The sequence below is a fragment of the Aotus nancymaae genome, unplaced genomic scaffold, assembly GCF_030222135.1.
Source record: "Aotus nancymaae isolate 86718 unplaced genomic scaffold, 86718_ANA_hifiasm-v0.15.2.pri h1tg000012l, whole genome shotgun sequence".
Lineage (NCBI taxonomy): Eukaryota > Metazoa > Chordata > Mammalia > Primates > Aotidae > Aotus > Aotus nancymaae.
In genome coordinates, this window is record NW_026988423.1 from 21,880,106 (window position 1) to 21,899,467 (window position 19,362).

General features: G+C 41.6%; 1 protein-coding gene across 2 annotated transcripts in view; it reads left to right on the plus strand.

The window, feature by feature from the left end:
• The window catches only part of RNF214 (ring finger protein 214), a 68,595-nt gene that overhangs the window by 40,693 nt on the left and 8,540 nt on the right, over positions 1 to 19,362 (plus strand). For both annotated transcript variants that reach the window (XM_021671170.2, XM_021671171.2), the window contains exons 7-14: positions 13,998 to 14,094; positions 14,262 to 14,350; positions 15,342 to 15,432; positions 15,629 to 15,727; positions 15,922 to 16,298; positions 16,432 to 16,564; positions 16,734 to 16,838; positions 17,102 to 17,197. In XM_021671170.2, the coding sequence (XP_021526845.1) occupies positions 13,998 to 14,094; positions 14,262 to 14,350; positions 15,342 to 15,432; positions 15,629 to 15,727; positions 15,922 to 16,298; positions 16,432 to 16,564; positions 16,734 to 16,838; positions 17,102 to 17,197 (1,087 nt within the window). The remainder of the gene's footprint in view (positions 1 to 13,997; positions 14,095 to 14,261; positions 14,351 to 15,341; positions 15,433 to 15,628; positions 15,728 to 15,921; positions 16,299 to 16,431; positions 16,565 to 16,733; positions 16,839 to 17,101; positions 17,198 to 19,362) is intronic.

Genomic DNA, 19,362 nt, shown 5'->3' on the forward strand with positions numbered 1-19,362 from the left:
TGTTGTATTTTGTTTTGAGACAGGGTCTCGCTGCGTCACGCTGCCTGTAACATGATGATAGCTCACTGTAGCCTCAACCTTCTGGGCTTAAGCAGTCCTCCCATCTCAGCCTCCCAAGTAGCTAGAACTACAGAAGCACAACTCTGTGCCTGGTTAATCTTTTTATTTTTTTGCAGAGGTGAGGGTCTTGCCATCTTGTGCAGGCTAGTCTTGAACTCCTGGACTCAAGTGATCCTCCTGCCTTGGTCTTCCAAAGTGCTGGTAGCCAGGCATGGCGGTGTACGCCTGTAGCTACTTGGGAAGCTGGGGCAGGAGGATCACTGGAGCCCAGGGGTTTGAGGCTCCAGTGAGCTTATGATCGAGCCACTCTACTCCAGCCTGGGTGACATAGTGAAACCCTGTCTCTAAAAACAACCACTAACCACCAACATGAGCCACCTTGTCTGGACCAAAGTTTGAGGTCTTCACTGTAGACTATCTGTGTGTTAATAAGGTCCAAGAAATGGCTTTGCTGCCAGAAAACCAAACACCACATGTTCTCACTCATAAGTAGAAGTTGAACAATGAGAACACATGGACACAGAGAGGGGAACAGCAGACACCGGGGTTGGTCAGGGGGTAGGGAGGAAAGGGAGGGAGAGCATTAGGACAAATAGCTAATGTATACTGGGCTTAAAACCTAGATGAAGGGTTGATAGGTGCGGCAAACCACCATGACACACATGTATCTATGTAACAAACCTACACATTCTATACTTGTTTCCCTAAACTTAAAGTAAAATTTAAAAATTAAAAAAAAAAAGAAATGGCTTTGCTGGCAGGTGATTGTCAAGGGCTGAAGATTAGGAGGAGGAAGAACTCCAAGGTCTTAGTCTCAAATGGATCATGAATATGGATATTGAGGTCACAAAGTTTGTTGTAAAGGCTAGAAAATAAGGAATATGACTAGATACTAGATGCTAAAAATTATCCATGTGGGTAGAGACAAGATGAGAATATAGTAGATTGGAGGTGCTGAAACATTTTAGTCTAAGGACCTCTTAAATCCTTAATAATTAACAAAGACCCCAAAGAGGTTTTTTTAATATGGATTTTATCTATCCATATAAACAATATATAAAAATATATCCATATTTTATCTATCCATATAAACAAAACATCTTTGGGGTCTTTGTTAATAAATTAATGCATCAATATTAAATTTTTTCTCAGTTTTAATGTAGGGTTCAGTAGATTTGGATAGATAAAATCCATATTTACTGAACCCTACATTAAAACTGAGAAAAAAATTAAATATTGATGCATTAATTTATTTTGAAATGACAATAATAAACCTATGTGTTAACATAAATAGCATATTTTTATCTATCCAAATAGATAAAATCCATATTTACTGAACCCTAAATTAAAACTGAGAAAAAATTTAATATTGATGCATTAATTTATTTTGAAATGACAATAATAAACCTATGTGTTAACATAAATAGCATATTTTCCATGGAAAATGTTTTTCAGATAAAAAGTCAGTTTACTTAGAAGAATAATATTGTTTACGTTTCATAAATCTCTTTCATGGAAAGGGCTTACTTTTCTTACCTGCTATATTTAATTGATTGGAATATGTTGTTTTGGTTGAAATACATAAAGAAGATCTGATGATATACAGATAATTAGCTGGAAAGCAAAGAGTATTTTAATAGCTTTTAAAGATAATTGTGGATATTCATCTTTGATACTATGCCAAAACTTGACACATTGGTGTCTTAAAGGTTAGTTGCATTGTGGCATCTGAAACTATATCAGTAAACATTTTGCTTCTATTTTTAAATTTGTTTTTATTTTTATTTTAGTTTTATTCCTGGCAAGCTATAAAATTTTTTATACTAGTATGTTAAAATCCATTTGTTTACCTTGAATTTTGAATGGATCTTTTACCTATGTTGTATAGGGGAGGAGAAACCTTTTCCCTACCTTCTTATGTTCAGAGACTAGGGCCTGAAAATTAAACTGACAAAATGTTATACAACCAACAAGTTTATATGACCACTGTGCAGTAATAGATCAGTTACATTGAAACAGTAGGGTTTGCAGCAGAGAAAGAGTTTAATGATTACAGGGCATTGAGTGAGGATATGGGAGGAGACCCTCAAATCCATCTCCCCTGGGGAGCTATGGGCTGGTATTTTAAGTTTTAAGGGGATTATGGAAGGTAAGGGGTTGGAAAATTGAGGCCATTGATTGGTTGGGATATGGGGGATGAAATCATCAAGATGTGGAAACTGCATTTTTTGGTGAGTCAGCTCCAGGATCCTTCAGACCAGCTAATGTCAATGGGGTCCCTTAGACCAACTGGCGTCAGTGGGGTTGTTCAGACAGGCTGATGTCAATAGTTTCACTGGTATGCAGGACCTGAAAGAATATATTAAAGGGAAAACATAATGTTTTATAATGTTCATGTTGTCTGTAGAACTTCAGGGGAACTTCAATTTCGTAGCAGGGTCTATGTGATTCTGAGGCAGCAGGTACCAAACACCGGTGAGGAAGGTAGTCAGAGAGCAGGCTGACCTCGTGATAAAAACTGCATGTGCTGCAAGCCTTGTTTATTTTTGTTTCTCCCCATCTCTTCTTCCCTGATGAATTTCATACAGTTTATAGGGACAGTTTCAAAATGACAGATTAACAGGAGGAAAAAAGTTTATTTACATGTGCAATGTGCATACACATGGAAGAACTCAGTGGTGAGTAACTCAAAGAAGTAATTAGTTAGAATTTGGGGCCAATACACCATCTTACTAGATGAAAGAGAGGAGAAAGCCCCTAGTACTGGGAAAACAAATGACTTCTTTATTTATTTATTTTTTTGGAGACAGAGTTTCACTCTTGTCACCCAGGCTGGAGTGCAATGGCACAATCTCCGCTCACTGCAACCTCCACCTCCTATGTTCAAGCAGTTCTTCTGCCTCAGCCTCCTGAGTAGCTGGGATTACAGATGCCCACCACTATGCCTTGCTAATTTTTTTCCATATTTTTAGTAGAGATGGAGTTTTACCATGTTAGCCAGGCTAGTCTCAAACTCCTGACCTTAGATGATCTACCCACCTTGGCCTCCCAAAGTGCTGGGATTATAGGTCACCATGCCTAGCCATGACTTGTTAGAGGAGAGAAGAAAGGGCACTTATGGAGCTTTTTGGAAAGATAAATGGAATTTTTTTTTTTTTTTTTTTTTTTTTTTTTGAGACGGAGTCTTGGTCTGTTGCCCATGCTGGAGTGCAATGGCATGATCTCAGCTCACTGCAACCTCTGCCTTCCGGGTTCAAGCGGTTCTCCCACCTCAGCCTCCTGAGTAGCTGGGATTACAGGCACCCACCAATATGCCCAGCTAATTTTTGTATTTTTATAGAGACGGGTTTCACCACGTTAGCCAAGCTGATCTTGAACTCCTGACCTCAGGTGATCTGTCTGCCTTGACCTCCCAAAGTGCTGGGATTACAGGTGTGTAATCCCTCCTGCCTCAGCCTCCCAAGTAGCTGGGAATAAAAGTTCCAAGCCCAGCCAGAACTTTTTCTTATCTCCAGTTTTCAGGAGAAGAAGCAGGAGGTAAGAAAGTTTGTGATAACTTTTGTCTATAGAAGTGATTTTCCATCACCTTTAGGGCCATAGAACTCACTTGGAAAATGGATTTGTGGTAGGTTTTATTTGCATTCTTCCTTCTGTGAGTAGATCTGCCTTGAAGAAGAATTTATGACAGCCTGACTTCCCAGAAGTTGCTGCTTTTAGTTAGATAAGTGAAGCTCCAAGAAGCCTTTTTTCTGTATTTGTTGAATCTCAAATGTCTTCACCATAAAAATAATCCTTATACCAACTTTGTAGTTCTGAGTGGGTCTCACAGTTGATTTGGTAACATGGTAGATTGATAATTTGGAAAAATATTTTATTTTTTTATTTTTTATTTTTATTTTTTTGAGACGGAGTTTCGCTCTTGTTACCCAGGCTGGAGTGCAATGGCACGATCTCGGCTCACCGCAACCTCCGCCTCCTGGGTTCAAGCAGTTCTCCTGCCTCAGCCTCCCCAGTAGCTGGGACTACAGGCGTGCGCCACCATGCCCAGCTAATTTTTGTATTTTTTTTTTAGTAGAGATGGGGTTTCACCATGTTGACCAGGATGGTCTCGATCTCTTGACCTCGTGATCCACCTGTCTCGGCCTCCCAAAGTGCTGGGATTATAGGCGTGAGCCACTGCGCCCAGCCCAAAGTATTTTTTTTTTAATTTTTTTGTTTTTTAAAGATGAGGTTTCACCATGTTGGTCAGGCTGGTCTTGAACTCCCGACCTCAGGTGATCCACCCTCCTTGGCCTCCAAAGTGCTTGGTTTATAGGCATGAGCCACTGCACCTGGCCGATAATTTGGAAAAATATTATGTCAGAGTTACACAGATCTTCCAAGTGTTGAAGTAGTTTATTATACACTATTTAAAGAATCGCATTTGTTTATATCATGATTGATCTCATCAGAATAATCTAAGTAGTGAGACTAGCCCTCAAGCTTACAGTGACAGGCACAGACTTTCCAAAATTCTAATTTTCACTTGATAGTTTGAATTTTGTTGTTGGCAATAAGCACTGTCAGTTGTTTTCTTTGAAGTAACATAATTGCTTTATTCAAGAACACATACGACAAATAGTCAAGTTCCAGTAACCTTAGTTTGTCTTTTGGTTATTCTGTTAAATAAAAATGATGTTCCATGAAAATAGGCTTGTTCAGTTCACAGTTCAGACAATTTCACAAGTGCTTTTCCTCAAGTAGTTTGGCATGTAGGATTTTATCACATGAAATATTAAAAAGGTATGTGGCTGGGTGCGGTGGCTCACGCCTTTAATCCCAGCACTTTGGGAGGCTGAGGCGGGTGGATCATGAGGTCAGGAGTTCAAGACCAGCCTGGCCAAGATGGTGAAACTTCATCTCTACTAAAAATACAAAAATTAGCCAGGCGTGGTGGCGGTGGTGCATATGGTCCCAGCTACTCGGGAGGCTAAGGCAGAGAATTTCTTAAACCCAGGAGGAGGTGGAGGTTGCGGTGAGCCAAGATCACAGCACTGCACTCCAGCCTGGGCGACAGAGTGAGACTCTATCTCCAAAAAAAAAAAAACAAAAAAAGAAAAATTTTTGGAGACTTCCTATGTGCTAGGCATTATGCAGGTTGAATATTCCTTATCAGAATGCTTAGGATCAAAAGTATTTTGGATTTCTGATTTTTTTCAGAGTTTGTAATATATGAATTATACCTACTGGTTCAGCATTCCTAATCTGAAATGCTCCAGTGAGCGTTTTTTTTATTTTTGAGCATCATGTTGGTACTTAAAAAGTTTCAGATTTTGGGCTGGGTGTGGTGGCTCACATCTGTAATCCCAGCACTTTGGGAGGCCGAGACAGGCGGATCATGAGGTTGGGAGTTTGAGACCAGCCTGACCAACATGGTGAAATCCCATCTCTATTAAAAATACAAAAATTAGCTGGGTGTGGTGGCATGTGCCTGTAATCCCAGCTGCTCAGGAGGCTAAAGCAGGAGAATCACTTGAACCTGGGAGGTGGAGGTTGCAGTGAGCCAAGATCAAGCCACTGCACTCCAGCCTGGGTGACAGAGTGAGACTCCATCTCAAAAAAAAAAAAAAAAATTTCAGATTTTGGAGCACTTTAGATTTTTAATTTTCAGCTTAGGGATGCACAATTTATATTAATTTTTTTTTTAACTTCAATAGGTTTAGGGGTACAACTAGTTTTTGGTTACATGAATGAATTGTATAATGGTGACATCTGGGTTTTTAGGGTCCCTGTCACCCAAATAGTGTACATTGTACCCTATAGATAATTTTTCAACCCTTACCCCTCCTCACTCTTCCTCCTTCTGAGTCTCCAGTGTCCATTATATCACTCTATATGTCCCTGTGTACTCATAGCTTAGCTCCCACTTATAAATGAGAACATGCATTCCTGAGTTATTTCACTTATGATAAAGGCCTCCAATTCCATCCAAGTTGCTACAAAAGACATAATTTTGTTCTTTTTATGGCTGAGTGGTATTTCATGGTATATGTGCATACTGCATTTTCTTTATCCACTCTGGTTGATGGGCCCTTAGGTTGATTCCGTATCTTTGCAATTGCTTTCTTGTTTGTTTTTAGAGACAAGGTCTTGCTCCATCACCCAGAGTGGAGTGCAGTGGTGTGATCATAGCTCACTGCAGCCTTCAGCTCCTGGCCTCAAGTGATCCTCCTAACTCAGTTGCTTGAGTAGCTAGGTCTACAGGTGCACTGCACCATGCCTGGCTAATTTTTAAATTTTTTTGTGTAGACAAGGCCTCACTGTGTTCCTCAGGCTGGTCTCAAACTCCTGAGTTCAAGCAATCCTCCCACTTTGGCCTCTCAAAGCATTGGGATTACAGGCAGAAGCCACCATGCCTGGCCTTTGCAGTTGTGAATTGTGCTTTTACAAACATACAAGTACAGGTGTCTTTTTGATATAATGACTTCTTTTCCTTTGGTAGATACTTTCTTTGAGAAATCTCTATACTGTTTTCCCTAGAGGTTATACTAATTTACATTCCCAACAACAATATATAAGCATTATATTCTCACTGTGTCCCCTCCAGTATCTGTTGTTGTTGTTGTTGTTGTTTTACTTTTTAATAATAGCCATTCTGACTGTGGTAAGGTGGTATTTCATTGTGGTTTTAATTTGCATTTCCATGATGATTAGTGATGTTTGACATTATTTCATGTGTCTTGACCCTTCGTATACCTTCTTTTAAAAAATGTCTGTTCATGTCATTTACCTACTTTTTTGTTTTTTTTTTTGAGACAGAGCCTTGCTTTGTCACCCAGGCTGGGGTGCAGTGGCACAATCTCAGCTCACTGCAACCTCTGCCTCCCTGGTTCAAGTGATTCTCCTGCCTCAGCCTCCCAAGTACCTGTGATTACAGATGTGTGCCACCATGCCTGTTTAATTTTTATTTATTTTTTTTAGTAGAGTCAGGGTTTCCCCATGTTGGTCAGGCTGGTCTCGAACTCCTGGCCTCAAGTGATCCACCTGCCTCGGCCTCCCAAAATGCTGGGATTATAAATGTGAGCCACCACGCCTGGGCCAATTTGCCCGCTTTTTAATGGAATGATTTGCTTTTCTCTTGCTGATTTATTTGAATACTTTGTAGATTGTGCATATTCTTTGTCAAATGCATAGTTTGCAAATATTTTCTTTCATTCTGTAGGTTATGTACTTACTCTGTTGATTATTTCTTTTCAGGCCAGAAGCTTTTTAGTTTAATTAAGAGCTGTGTACTTTTTGTGTGTGCTTATTGCATTTGGTTTTGAGATGTTTGTCATGAATTCTTTGCTTAGTCCAGTGTTCAAAAGGGTTTTTTCCTAGGTTTTATTCTATAATTTTTTTTTCTTTCTTTTTTTTTTCTTTTTCCCCCCACCCCCAACCAGAATTTTTATGCTTTAGGTCTTACATTTAAGTCTTAATCCATCTTGAGTTAATTTTTGTATATGGTGAGAGAGATAGGGATCCAGTTTCATTCTTCTGCTTGAGGCCATCCAGTTTTCCTGGCACTATTTATTGACTACTTTCTTTTCCCCAGTGTATGTTTTTGTCTGCTTTGTTGAAGATCAGTTGGTTATAGGTATTTGGCTTTATTTCAGGGTTCTCTGTTCTGTCCCATTGGTCAGTATGTCTATTTTTATACCAGTTTCATGCTGTTTTGGTTACCATAGCCTTGTAGTATAATTTGAAGTCGGATAATGTGAATACCTCTAGATTTGTTCTTTTTTTTTGAGATAGGGTCTCACTCTGTCACCCAGGCTGGACTGCAGTGGTACCATCTCAGCTCACTGCAACCTCTGCTTCCTGGGCTCAAGTGATTCTCCAGCCCCAGCCTCCAAAGCATCTGGGACTACAGGCGTGAGCCACCAATGCCTGGCTAATATTTTTCTATTTTTGTAGAGGTAGGTTTTCGCCATGTTGCCCAGCCTGGTCTCAGACTCCTGGGCTTAAAGCAGTCCTCCCACGTTGGCCTCCCAAAGTGCTAGGATTATAGGTATGAGCCACTGCACCTGGCCAAGATTTGTCCTTTTTTTGCCTAATCCTGAATATGTATGCACATAACACTAGAGCTTCTGAATTCATAATATAAATACTACTAGACTTAAGAAAAGAGATAAACAGCAATACAATAATAGTGGGGTACTTCAGCAGTCCACTGATAGCGCTAAACAGATCATTGATTTAGAAAGCCAGCAAAGAAACTGGACTTAAACTGAACTCTAACAGACATTTATACAACATTCTACCTCAAAACTGTAGAATATACATTCTTGTCATCAGTACATGGATCACATTTTTTTTTTTTGAGACAGAGTCTCCCTCTGTCTCCCAGCTGGAATGCAGTGGTGCAATCTGGGCTCATTGCAAACTCTGCTGCCTGGGTTCAAGCAATTCCCTTGCCTCAGCCTCCGGAGTAGCTGGGACTATAGGTGCATGCCACCACGCCCAGCTAATTTTTTGTATTTTTAGTAGAGACAGGTTTTCACAATATTGGCCAGGATGGTCCCGATCTCCTGACCTCGTGATCCGCCCACCTTGGCCTCCCAAAGTGCTGGGATTACAGGTGTGAGCCACCGTGCCCAGCATTTTTTTTTTTTTTTTGAAACAGTCTCACTCTACCACCCAGGCCAGAGTGCAATGGCATGATCTCGGCTCACTGCAACTGCCGCTTCCTGGGTTCAAGCAATTCTTCTGCCTTAGCTTCCCAAGTAGCTGTACCACAGGCGTGTGCTATGATGTCTGGCTAGTTTTTGTATTTTTTTTTTGTAGAAATGGGGTTTTGCCATGTTGGCCAGGCTGGTCTCGAACTCCTGACCTCAAGTAATCCACCCATCTCAGCCTCCAGAAGTGCTGGGATTATAGGTATGAGCCACTGCACCTGGCCTAGTGGCACATTTTTTAAGATAGGCCATATGCTAGACTACAAAACAAGTCTTAATATATTTTTTAAATTGAAATAATAGCAAGTATTTTCTCAGACCACAGCAGAATAAAACTAGAAATCAATTCGAAGAGGAACTCTCAAACCTAGAAAAATTAGAAATTAAACAACCTGCTCCTGAATGATCTTTGAGTTAATGATGAAATCAGATAGGAATTAAGTTTTTTTGAAATGATTGATAACAGTGAGAGAAGTTATCAAAATCTCGGATACAGCAAAAGCAGTACTAAGAGGGAAGTTTAGAGAGCCAAATGCCTGCATCACAAAGACAGATCACAAATTGACAACCTAATATCATACCTCAAGGAATTAGATAACAGGAAGAAACCAAACCCAAAGCTAGCAGAAGAAAAGAAATAACAGAGAACAGAACTAAACACAATTGAAACCAAAAAAATACAAAGGATCAATAAAATTAAAAGTTGTTTCTTTGAAACGATAAACAAAATTGATAGACCACTAGCTAGATGAGCTGCAAGAGGATTCAAATAAACTTGAAACCCTCTCTCTAAAAAAAAAAGAAAATAAGAAAATAATTTCTTAACCATTTTTGCTGTTGTTGCAAGTAGTTCCTTTTGTTAGATCCCAGTCAAAAATGAAAGTGGAGATACCATAACTGGTACCACAGAAATATAAAAGATCATCTGAGACTACTGTGAACACTTATATGTACACAAACCTACATGAAATGGATAAATTCTTGGAATCCCCAAGCTTGAACCAGGGAGAAATAGACCAATAGCAAGTAGTTTGATTGAATCAGTAATTTAATTGATTGAATCTTGAACAGACCAATAGCAAGTAGTTTGATTGAATCAGTAATTTAAAAAATCTCCCAACCAAAAAAACCCATGTCCAGGTGGATTCACAGCCAAATTCTACCAGACATTCAAAAAACTGATACCAATTCTACTGAAACTATTCCAAAAGATCAAGAAGGAAGGAATCCTGTCTAACTCATTCTACAAAACCAGTCTCACCCTGATACCGAAGCCAGGAAGGGACACAACAAAAAAAGAAAACTACAGACCAGTATCCCTGATGAACATAGATGCAAAAATCCTCAAGAGAATACTAGCAAAACCAAATTGAACAGCATATCAAAAAGATAATTCACCACAATCAAGTGGGTTTCATCCTAGTAATGCAAGGATGGCTCAACATACACAAGTCAATAAATGTGATTCACCATGTAAACCAAATTAAAAACAAAAACCATATGATCATTTCAATAGATGCAGAAAAGCATTTGATAAAATCCTGCATCCCTCTATGGTAAAAACCCTCAACAAACTAGGCATAAAAGGAACATACCTCAAAATAATAAAACCCATGTATGACAAACCCACAGCCACCATCACACTGAAGAGAGAAAAGTTGAAAGCATTACCCCTCAGAACTGGAACAAGGCTGGGCACAGTGGCTCATGCCTATAATGCCAGAGCTTTGGGAGATCAATTCAGGAAGATCACTTGAGGCCAGGAGTTTCAGACCAGGCTGGGCAATGTAGTGAGACTCTGTCTCTACAAAAAATTAAAAAATTTGCTGGGCATGATGATCCGTGCTTATAGTCCTGGTTACTCAGGATGTCGAAGTGGGAGTTCCAGAGTTCAAGGTTATAGTAAGTTATGATCATGCCAACGCACTCCAGCTTGGACAATACAGTGAAACCCTCTCTCTGAAAAACAGAAAATAAAAAAATAATTTCTTAACCATTTTTGCTATTGTTGAGAGTAGTTCCTTTTGTTAGATCCCAGTGAGGTAAATGTGGGCAAAAATATTTTCCTGTGGGCTTTTTGCCCTCAGGAATATGTGAATATGTGGAATGTCTCCATTGACATAAGAGGATTTTTCTAATATGTTTATATTTGTAGTTGACAATGTATTTAATGAAAGTTAGAGATGTTCAGTGAGCATCCATAATCTTCAAGGATAACACCAATCACAGAAGGCAACTGTCCTGTTTTCTTACAATTATCCCATTGTCAGAGTGAATAGCAAGCTAGATGGATTGACTCTGTAATGTATTTTACATATTTTTATGGTAAGAGCATTCCGACTCTTCATATATTTTGGAATGGAGGGAATATGTGTTGTAGCGGAAAACACAGCTGCCTATAAAATCTTTGTCTAAAGAATTATTAGGCTGAGTGCGGTGGCTCACACTTGTAATTCCAGCACTTTGGGAAGCTGAAGCCGGTGGATCACTGAGGTCAGGAGTTTGAGAGCAGCCTGGCCAACATGGCAAAACCCTGTCTCTACTAAAAATACAAAAATTAGCCAGACATGCTGGTATGCACCTGTATTCCCAGGCTACTTCAGAGGTTGAGACAGGAGAATTACTTGAACCTGGGAGGTGGAGGTTGCAGTGAGCCGGGATCCTGCCACTGCACTCCAGCTTGGGTGACAGTCTCAAAATGAAAACCAAAATTACTAGAGAATATGTTCTCTGCTAGGAAGTTAATTTGGGGAAGGCAATACCTGGAAATTAAGGCAGAAAATGCCCACCTACTTCTCATTTCTATTAGATGAATAGACCTTGTCAATAGAGAGCCGACAATATCAGAGATTGAATGAATAAGTGTGAACACACACACACATACACACCCCTTCCCTCCCTATACATGAAATAGAGAACGAGGGATGTGTGGAGAATTGGGTCAAAAGCAAGAATATGTGAGAGGAAAGGGCCTCATATACTTCTGTCAAGCAAATTGCTCCCTTTCATATATGTAAGGTTACTACAAAAACAGAAGGGGAATGAAAGTTTCTCTCACTGAAGAAAAGTGGAGGCCAGGCACTATGGCTCATGCCCGTAATCCCAGCACTTTGGGAGGACGAGATGGGTGGATCACCTCAGGTTAGGAGTTTGAGACCACCCTGGCCAACATGGCAAAACCCCATCTCTACCAAAAATGCAAAAAAACAAAATTAGCTGGGCACGGTGGCGGGTGCCTGTAATCCAGCTACTCGGGAGGCTGAGGCAGGAGAATCGTTTGAACTCTAGAGGTGGAGACTGTAGTGAGCCCAGATCGCACCACTGCACTTCAGCCTGGGTGACAGAGACTCCGTCTCAAAAACAAAACAGAAAAATGGGAACATTTTTCTTAAGATTTAACTCTTGGCTGGGTGCAGTGGCTCACACCTGTAATCCCAGCACTTTGGGAGGCTGAGGAGGGCAGATCATGAGGTCAGGAGATTGAGACCATCCTGGCTAACATGGTAAAACCCCGTCTCTACTAAAAATGCAAAAAATTAGCTGGGCATGGTGACACATGCCTGTAGTCCCAGCTACTCGGGAGGCTGAGGCAGGAGAATCTCTTGAACCCAGGAGGCGGAGGTTGCAGTGAGCCTAGATCATGCCACTGCACTCCAGTGTGGGCAAAGAGTGAGACTCTGTCTCCAAAGAAAAAAAAATATGTAACCCTTCCCAAGCTTTTCTTCTTATTTTTAGCTTTTTAAAATGTAGGGGAGATAATTTCAGTATTTTCATCGTATTCCGTCAACTGATCTTGGTAATCTGGGATTCCAGCTATAAAACTTATCACAATCAAATGTAATATAAGGAAATTCCTTTAATGACTGTATTGCTTAATGGCCTCTTCAATTCTGAGTAGAGTGATCACTCATCCCAGTTTTAGCACTGAAAGTCATCCATCCTGGGAAATCCCTCAGTACTGGGCAAACCAGGACAATTGGTCACTCTAATGCTGAGTGAGGGGAAAGCATATAAGAGGGAGGTAACCAAGGAAAATGAGAAGTCCTGAGGTATAAAGAGAACATTGTTTCCTTTTGAAGCATAGTTACTATAGCTAGGAAAATTTGAAAATTAATAAGCTTGCATCAGTGTGCTTAGTAGCAAATTAGTGATTTGCTCTATTAAGGATGAATATTAAATAGGCCTCTGGCCAGGCCAAGTAGCCTGTCATCCCAGCACCATGGGAGGCTGAGGTGGGGGGATGGCTTGAGCCCAGGAGTTCGAGAACAGCCTGTAGAACAAAGTGAGACCCCTGTCTCTACAAAAAATAAACATTAGCCAGGCATGGGTGGTGGCATGCATCTGTAGTCCCAGCTACGTGGGAGGCTAAGGCGAGAAGATTGCTTGAGCCCATGGGGTTGAGGCTGCAGTGAATCAAAGTCATAGCACTGTACTTTGGTCTGGGCAACAGAGTGAGACCTTGTCTATAAAAAAAAAAAAAAAAAGTGGACCTCTGTATTTGGTCCCACATTCTTCAGGACCCATACTAAAAGACATGTTGGGAAATAAGACTGCAGAATGCCATAATGATTTTGAATCCTCTTGAACATAGAAGAATGTTCTGCCTTCAATGGAGGGCTTTTGTTCTAAGATGCACTCTTTTTCCTGCTCTGGGTAACCTTATTTTAGCAAGTGGAGATATAAACATTTTTACTTTTTATTTTTGAGATGGAGTCTCACTTTGTAGCCCAAGCAGGAGTGTAGTGGCGCAATCTCGGCTCACGGCGACCTCCGACTCCCAGATTCAAGTGATTCTCTTGCCTTATCCTTCTGAGTAGCTGGGATTACAGGCATGCACCGCCATGCCCAGCTAATTTGTGTATTTTTAGTAGAGATGGGGTTTCACTATGTTGGCCAGGCTAGTTTCAAACTGCTGATTATGCTGGGATTACATAATATCTCATGCTGGGATTACAGGCATGAGGCAACATGCCCGGCCACAACATTTTTACTTTCAAATACAGCGCCTTTATGCAATGGCAGACCACTTTAAACATTATTTGTCTGTATCTATATTTGATACTTATACTCTAACTCTCTTTTGATTAGCAAAAAATAAGAAAAATAAATATAGTTAATACTTAGAGTAAGACTTCCTGTAACATACTTGGCTGACCAATTTTGGGTTTTACTTTTGCTTTGGTGTCTCTCAACAAGCTTATCTTTCTTTCTTAGTCTTTTTCTTGGTTTCTTATCTTACAGAGAGGTGTGGGAAATGGAACTGGATAGACTCAAGAATCAGGATGGTGAAATAAATAGGAACATTATGGAAGAGACTGAACGTGCCTGGAAGGCAGAGGTGAGAAGAGCAGCTGATATCTTGAAAGCCTTAATTTTAGGCTTCCAAATGGTATCTACTTTTGGCATCGTAATAGGAGAGCCAGTAAGCATTTGTTTTCACTGTTTCATTTGTAGCTTTGTGTATGTAAAATTAATAAAGTATTTATGTGTGTGTGGCTTCCTTAGATCTTATCACTAGAAAGCCGGAAAGAGTTATTGGTACTGAAACTAGAAGAAGCAGAAAAAGAGGCAGAATTGCACCTTACTTACCTCAAGTAGGTACCTTTCCATTCTACAGCTTTAATTGTCTTGTAGTTTGTTTGTTTGTTTAGGTTTTTGAATTCCTAGGCCAGCAAGTCTGGCACTTATTCTATCTTCATAGGAATTGTAAGGCTGTCTCTGACTGCAATAGCAATTGCACAGTGATTTCTCTTCCCACATTATGAACTTCTGTATTTTTTAATGCTTTGTTTAACACTCTCTGTTAAAGCCAGATGTAATAGCATGCTCCTGTAATCCCAGCACTTTGGGAGGTCGAGGCAGGAGAATCACTTGTCTGCCCGGGAAGTCGAGGCCACAGTGAGCTTTGATTGCATTACTCCATTCCAGCCTAGGTGACAGTGAGACCTGTCTCTAAAAAATAAAAAATGGCTAGCGTCTGTTAACCTATCAACGCATAACAGTGGTCTTTGGAGATTCATTTCCTATGTAGTCATTTCTTTTTCTTTCTGCCATGGAACTTGGAGGACCCTTGTGGCATTTTCAGGCAGACAAGAATCCTCTCACTGTGGTTGGTTCTCTTTCTCAAAAACTTGGCTTAAAAGATACTGGAGTTTAAGTGAGGTAAAGGAATTAGAATCTTGGGCTTCTCCTACACCTGCTCCCACCTCTTTTCTCAAGGTCAATTAACCAGCTACTATTTTGCTATCTCAGAGAATTAGGAATTGGGCTTTTTTTTGAGACTGGATCTCCCTCTGTTGTGCAGTGGTGCCATCTTGGGTCAGTGTAACCTCTGCCTCCTGGGCACAAGCTATCCTCCTACCTCAGCCTCCCAAGTAGCTGGGACTATAGGTAACAGCCATCACATCCGGCTAATTTTGCACTTTTTTTTAGAGATGGGGTTTTGCCACGTTGCCTAGGGTGGTCTTGAACTCCTGAGCTCAAGTGATCCCCTGCCTTGGCGTCTCAAAGTGCTGGGATTACGGGCGTGAGCCACTGTGTCCAGCAGGGCTTTCTTTAAATCTGTAAATTCCTGTTTGTTGAAAGGTCAACTCCCCCAACACTGGAGACAGTTCGTTCCAAACAGGAGTGGGAGACGAGACTGAATGGAGTTCGGATAATGAAAAAAAATGTTCGTGTAAGTGTATTTATGTGTGATCATTCAGTCAGTGTTAGTCTATGCTTAACACTTCTGGCAATCGGGAGGTAGCCTTTTTTATTGCTATTTAGGGCCTATCCTACTATTCCTTTTGTTTTCCTAATAATGGGTGGTGCTGTCTTTCTAGAGAGCCTGTCAGTTCAGCAGTAAAAATAATCCTTTTTTTTTTTTTTAGGACCAATTTAATAGTCATATCCAGTTAGTGAGGAATGGAGCCAAGCTGAGCAGCCTTCCTCAAATCCCTACTCCCACTTTACCTCCACCCCCATCAGAGGTAAGAGAGCTGGCTTTGGGGGGAAGTTCACCTTTCTGTGTTGGTAGCAGAAGCAGAGTCTTGTACTTGTTCTTTTTATGAAGATATTGTGACCATCCCTATTCAGCAAGAGTTATTCATTGATTTATTCTCCAGTTTCCTAAACTTTCTTTTTCTTCCTTTCTCTCTCGTCCTCTACCTCTTCTCCTTTGCAGACAGACTTCATGCTTCAGGTGTTTCAACCCAGTCCCTCTCTGGCTCCTCGGATGCCCTTCTCCATTGGGCAGGTCACAATGCCCATGGTTATGCCCAGTGCAGATCCCCGCTCCTTGTCTTTCCCAATCCTGAACCCTGCCCTTTCCCAGTCCAGCCAGCCTTCCTCACCCCTTCCTGGCTCCCATGGCAGAAACAGCCCTGGCTTGGGTTCCCTTGTCAGCCCCCACGGTCCACACATGCCCCCTGCTGCCTCCATCCCGCCTCCGCCAGGCTTGGGTGGTGTTAAGGCTTCTACTGACACTCCCCGGCCACAACCAGTAGACAAACTGGAGAAGATCCTGGAGAAGCTATTGACTCGGTTCCCACAGTGCAATAAGTAAGTATCTTCAAGGACTAATTCAAATGCCTTTATCAGAGAAATGCTTATGAGTTAAAATAGGGGATGTTACATGGGTGTTCCCCATGGGTATAGTGTAGGCTTTCTCTCCCTCAACATTTTTCTTTCTCAGGGCCCAGATGACCAACATTCTTCAGCAGATCAAGACAGCACGTACCACGATGGCAGGCCTGACCATGGAGGAACTTATCCAGTTGGTTGCTGCACGTCTGGCAGAACATGAGCGGGTGGCAGCAAGCACTCAGGTGAGGAAAGCTACTCAGGAGAGAACTTAGGCCTACTGAGGGGTGGGAAAGAGGCAGATTTCAGAAAAACGTGGGGCGGGAAGCAGCATTCCAGCCAGTGGTAGTCAGTCTGCTTTTTTCCTTTGCTGGACTAGGAAATAAGTGATTTTTGTGATATGCTCTGTTACAGCCACTTGGTCGCATCCGGGCCTTGTTCCCTGCTCCACTGGCCCAAATCAGTACCCCAATGTTCTTGCCTTCTGCCCAAGTTTCATATCCTGGAAGGTCTTCACATGTAAGATTCTTTTTCTTTGAACACTGTGGTATGGAGAAGCTGGAGGTGAGGAAGTAGTGGGTTTACAGGTGGAGTGCAGGAAGAAACCATCAGTTGGGTTATTTGTAGCCCTACTGGGAAAATACAAGTATTTTAGGCAAGAATCTATATTTGGATTTTTATTTCTTTTGATAGAAATCTTTTTGCTACATGGAATTATGGTCATAAATGGCAAGGAGACCCAAGTTTCCTTACATTTTGACTATGTCTCCTCTGTTCTACAGGCTCCAGCCACCTGTAAGCTGTGTCTGATGTGCCAGAAACTCGTCCAGCCCAGTGAGCTGCATCCAATGGCGTGTACCCATGTATTGCACAAGGAGGTAGGTGTTACAGACCTTCCTCATTTTCTACTCTTTTTATTCTGACACCTAAAATAATTTTTCTTTCTCAGTTTCTACTCTTTTTTTCCTGACAGCTAAAATAACTTTTCTTTTACTGTGTTGGTGCTCATCATTAATATCTCTCTCTATTTTTTTTGAGATGGAGTCTCACTGTCACCAGGCTAGAGTACAGTGGAGCGATCTTGGCTCACTGCAACCGCCACCTCCTGGGTTCAAGTGATTCTCCTGTCTCAGCCTCTCAAGTAGCTGGGACTACAGGTGACCACCACCACACTGGCTAATTTTTATATTTTTAGTAGAGATGGGGGTATCACCATATTGGCCAGGGTGGTCTCGAACTCCTGACCTTGTGATTCACCCGCCTCAGCCTCTCAAAGTGCTGGAATTACAGGCATGAGCCACCAAGCCTGGCATTTCTTTTTCTTTTTTGAGACAGGGTTTCATTCTGTTGCTCAGACTGGAATGCAGTGGCACGAGTATAGCTCATTGCAGCCTCAATCTCCGAGGCTTAAGATGTTTCAGTCTTGAGTAGCTGAGACTACAGATGCATGCCATCATGCCCAGCTAATTTTTTTCTTTCTCTTTTTTAGTAGAAATGAGGTCTTGCTCTGTTGCCCAGGCTGGTCTCAAACTCCTGGGCTCAAGTAGTCCTCCTGCCTCAGCCTCCCAGAGTGCTGGGATTACATGCGTGAGCCACCGCACCTGGTCTCTAATATCTAATATCACCGCACCTGGTTTTCAGTAAATGGTGGCTTAAATATTAGCAGAATTTAGAATACTGCAGTTAGGATCTCTCAGCTTCTTTTTACCCCATTCCCTTCAGGGGACTGGATAAGCAATTCATACTGAGCACTAAGTCGCTTTCTTGGAAAATTGACAGTGAGTGATAATCCCACATATCTAACTGTTGTTCCAAATGTAGCATTGTCAGAAGACTTTGCCTAGATAAGAGGAATGGAATGGAGGACCTGAGTATGAGATTAGTAACTCCGTTAACAAAATAGCTTGGAAGGCTTGCCTGTTAGAGATTATCTTCACAGACCAACAAGTCATTCCTGTTCTTTTTTTTTTTTTTGAGATGGAGTTTCACTCTTGTTACCCAGGCTGGAGTGCAATGGCGCGATCTCGGCTCACCACAACCTCCACCTCCTGGGTTCAGGCAATTCTCCTGCCTCAGCCTCCTGAGTAGCTGGGATTACAGCATGCACCACCGTGCCCAGCTAATTTTTTTGTATGTTTAGTAGAGACGGGGTTTCACCATGTTGACCAGGATGGTCTCGATCTCTTGACCTCGTGATCCACCTGCCTTGGCCTCCCAAAGTGCTGGGATTACAGGCATGAGCCACCGCGCCCGGCCGTCATTCCTGTTCTTTTATGTTGTCAGGAAGAGTTAAGTCTCTTAGTAGCAGGGATGATTCTTTCTTAACCATTTTGTTTCTTTCATTTTGCTTTTCGAAGAAGTAGAAACTGAATTTACATCTACATTCTTGGTAAGAAAAATTTCTGAATAAGATTTGAGGGTGGCAGGTATTAAAACAGGAACACTCATCTCAGGTGAAATGGATCCTAAGGGGGAGCAAGCCACACTAGATACTCAACAGAAAGCAGCACCGTGAACACTTTCATCAGCTCATTGTTAATGTTCCTCATAAAAAGGACAGGTTCACTTGCTCTGAGGATTCTTTTAGGGTAAGAGCCATTGAAATAGCCCTTCTTGGGGCCAAGCGCAGTGGTTCACACCTGTAATCCCAGCACTTTGGGAGGCCGAAGCAGGCAGATCACTTGAGGCCAGGAGTTTGAGACCAGCCTGGCCAACAAGGTGAAACCCCATCTCTACTAAAAATGTAAAAATTAGCTGGGCATAGTGGCGAATACCTGTAAACCCAGCTACTTGGGAGGCTGAGGCAGGAGAATCGCTTGAACCCAGGAAGCAGAGGTTCCAGTGAGCTGAGATTGCACCACTGCACTCCAGCCTGGGCAATAGAGTGAGACTGTCTCAAAAAAAAGAAAGAAAGAAAGAAAGAAAAGAGCCCTTCTTGTACCTCACAGTGAGAACTTTTCTAACTTAGGCCTAACTTATTGGCACTCTATCCTTCCCTTTGTCTTTCCAGATAAACCTGAGGTATGTCTTTCTTTCTTTCCAG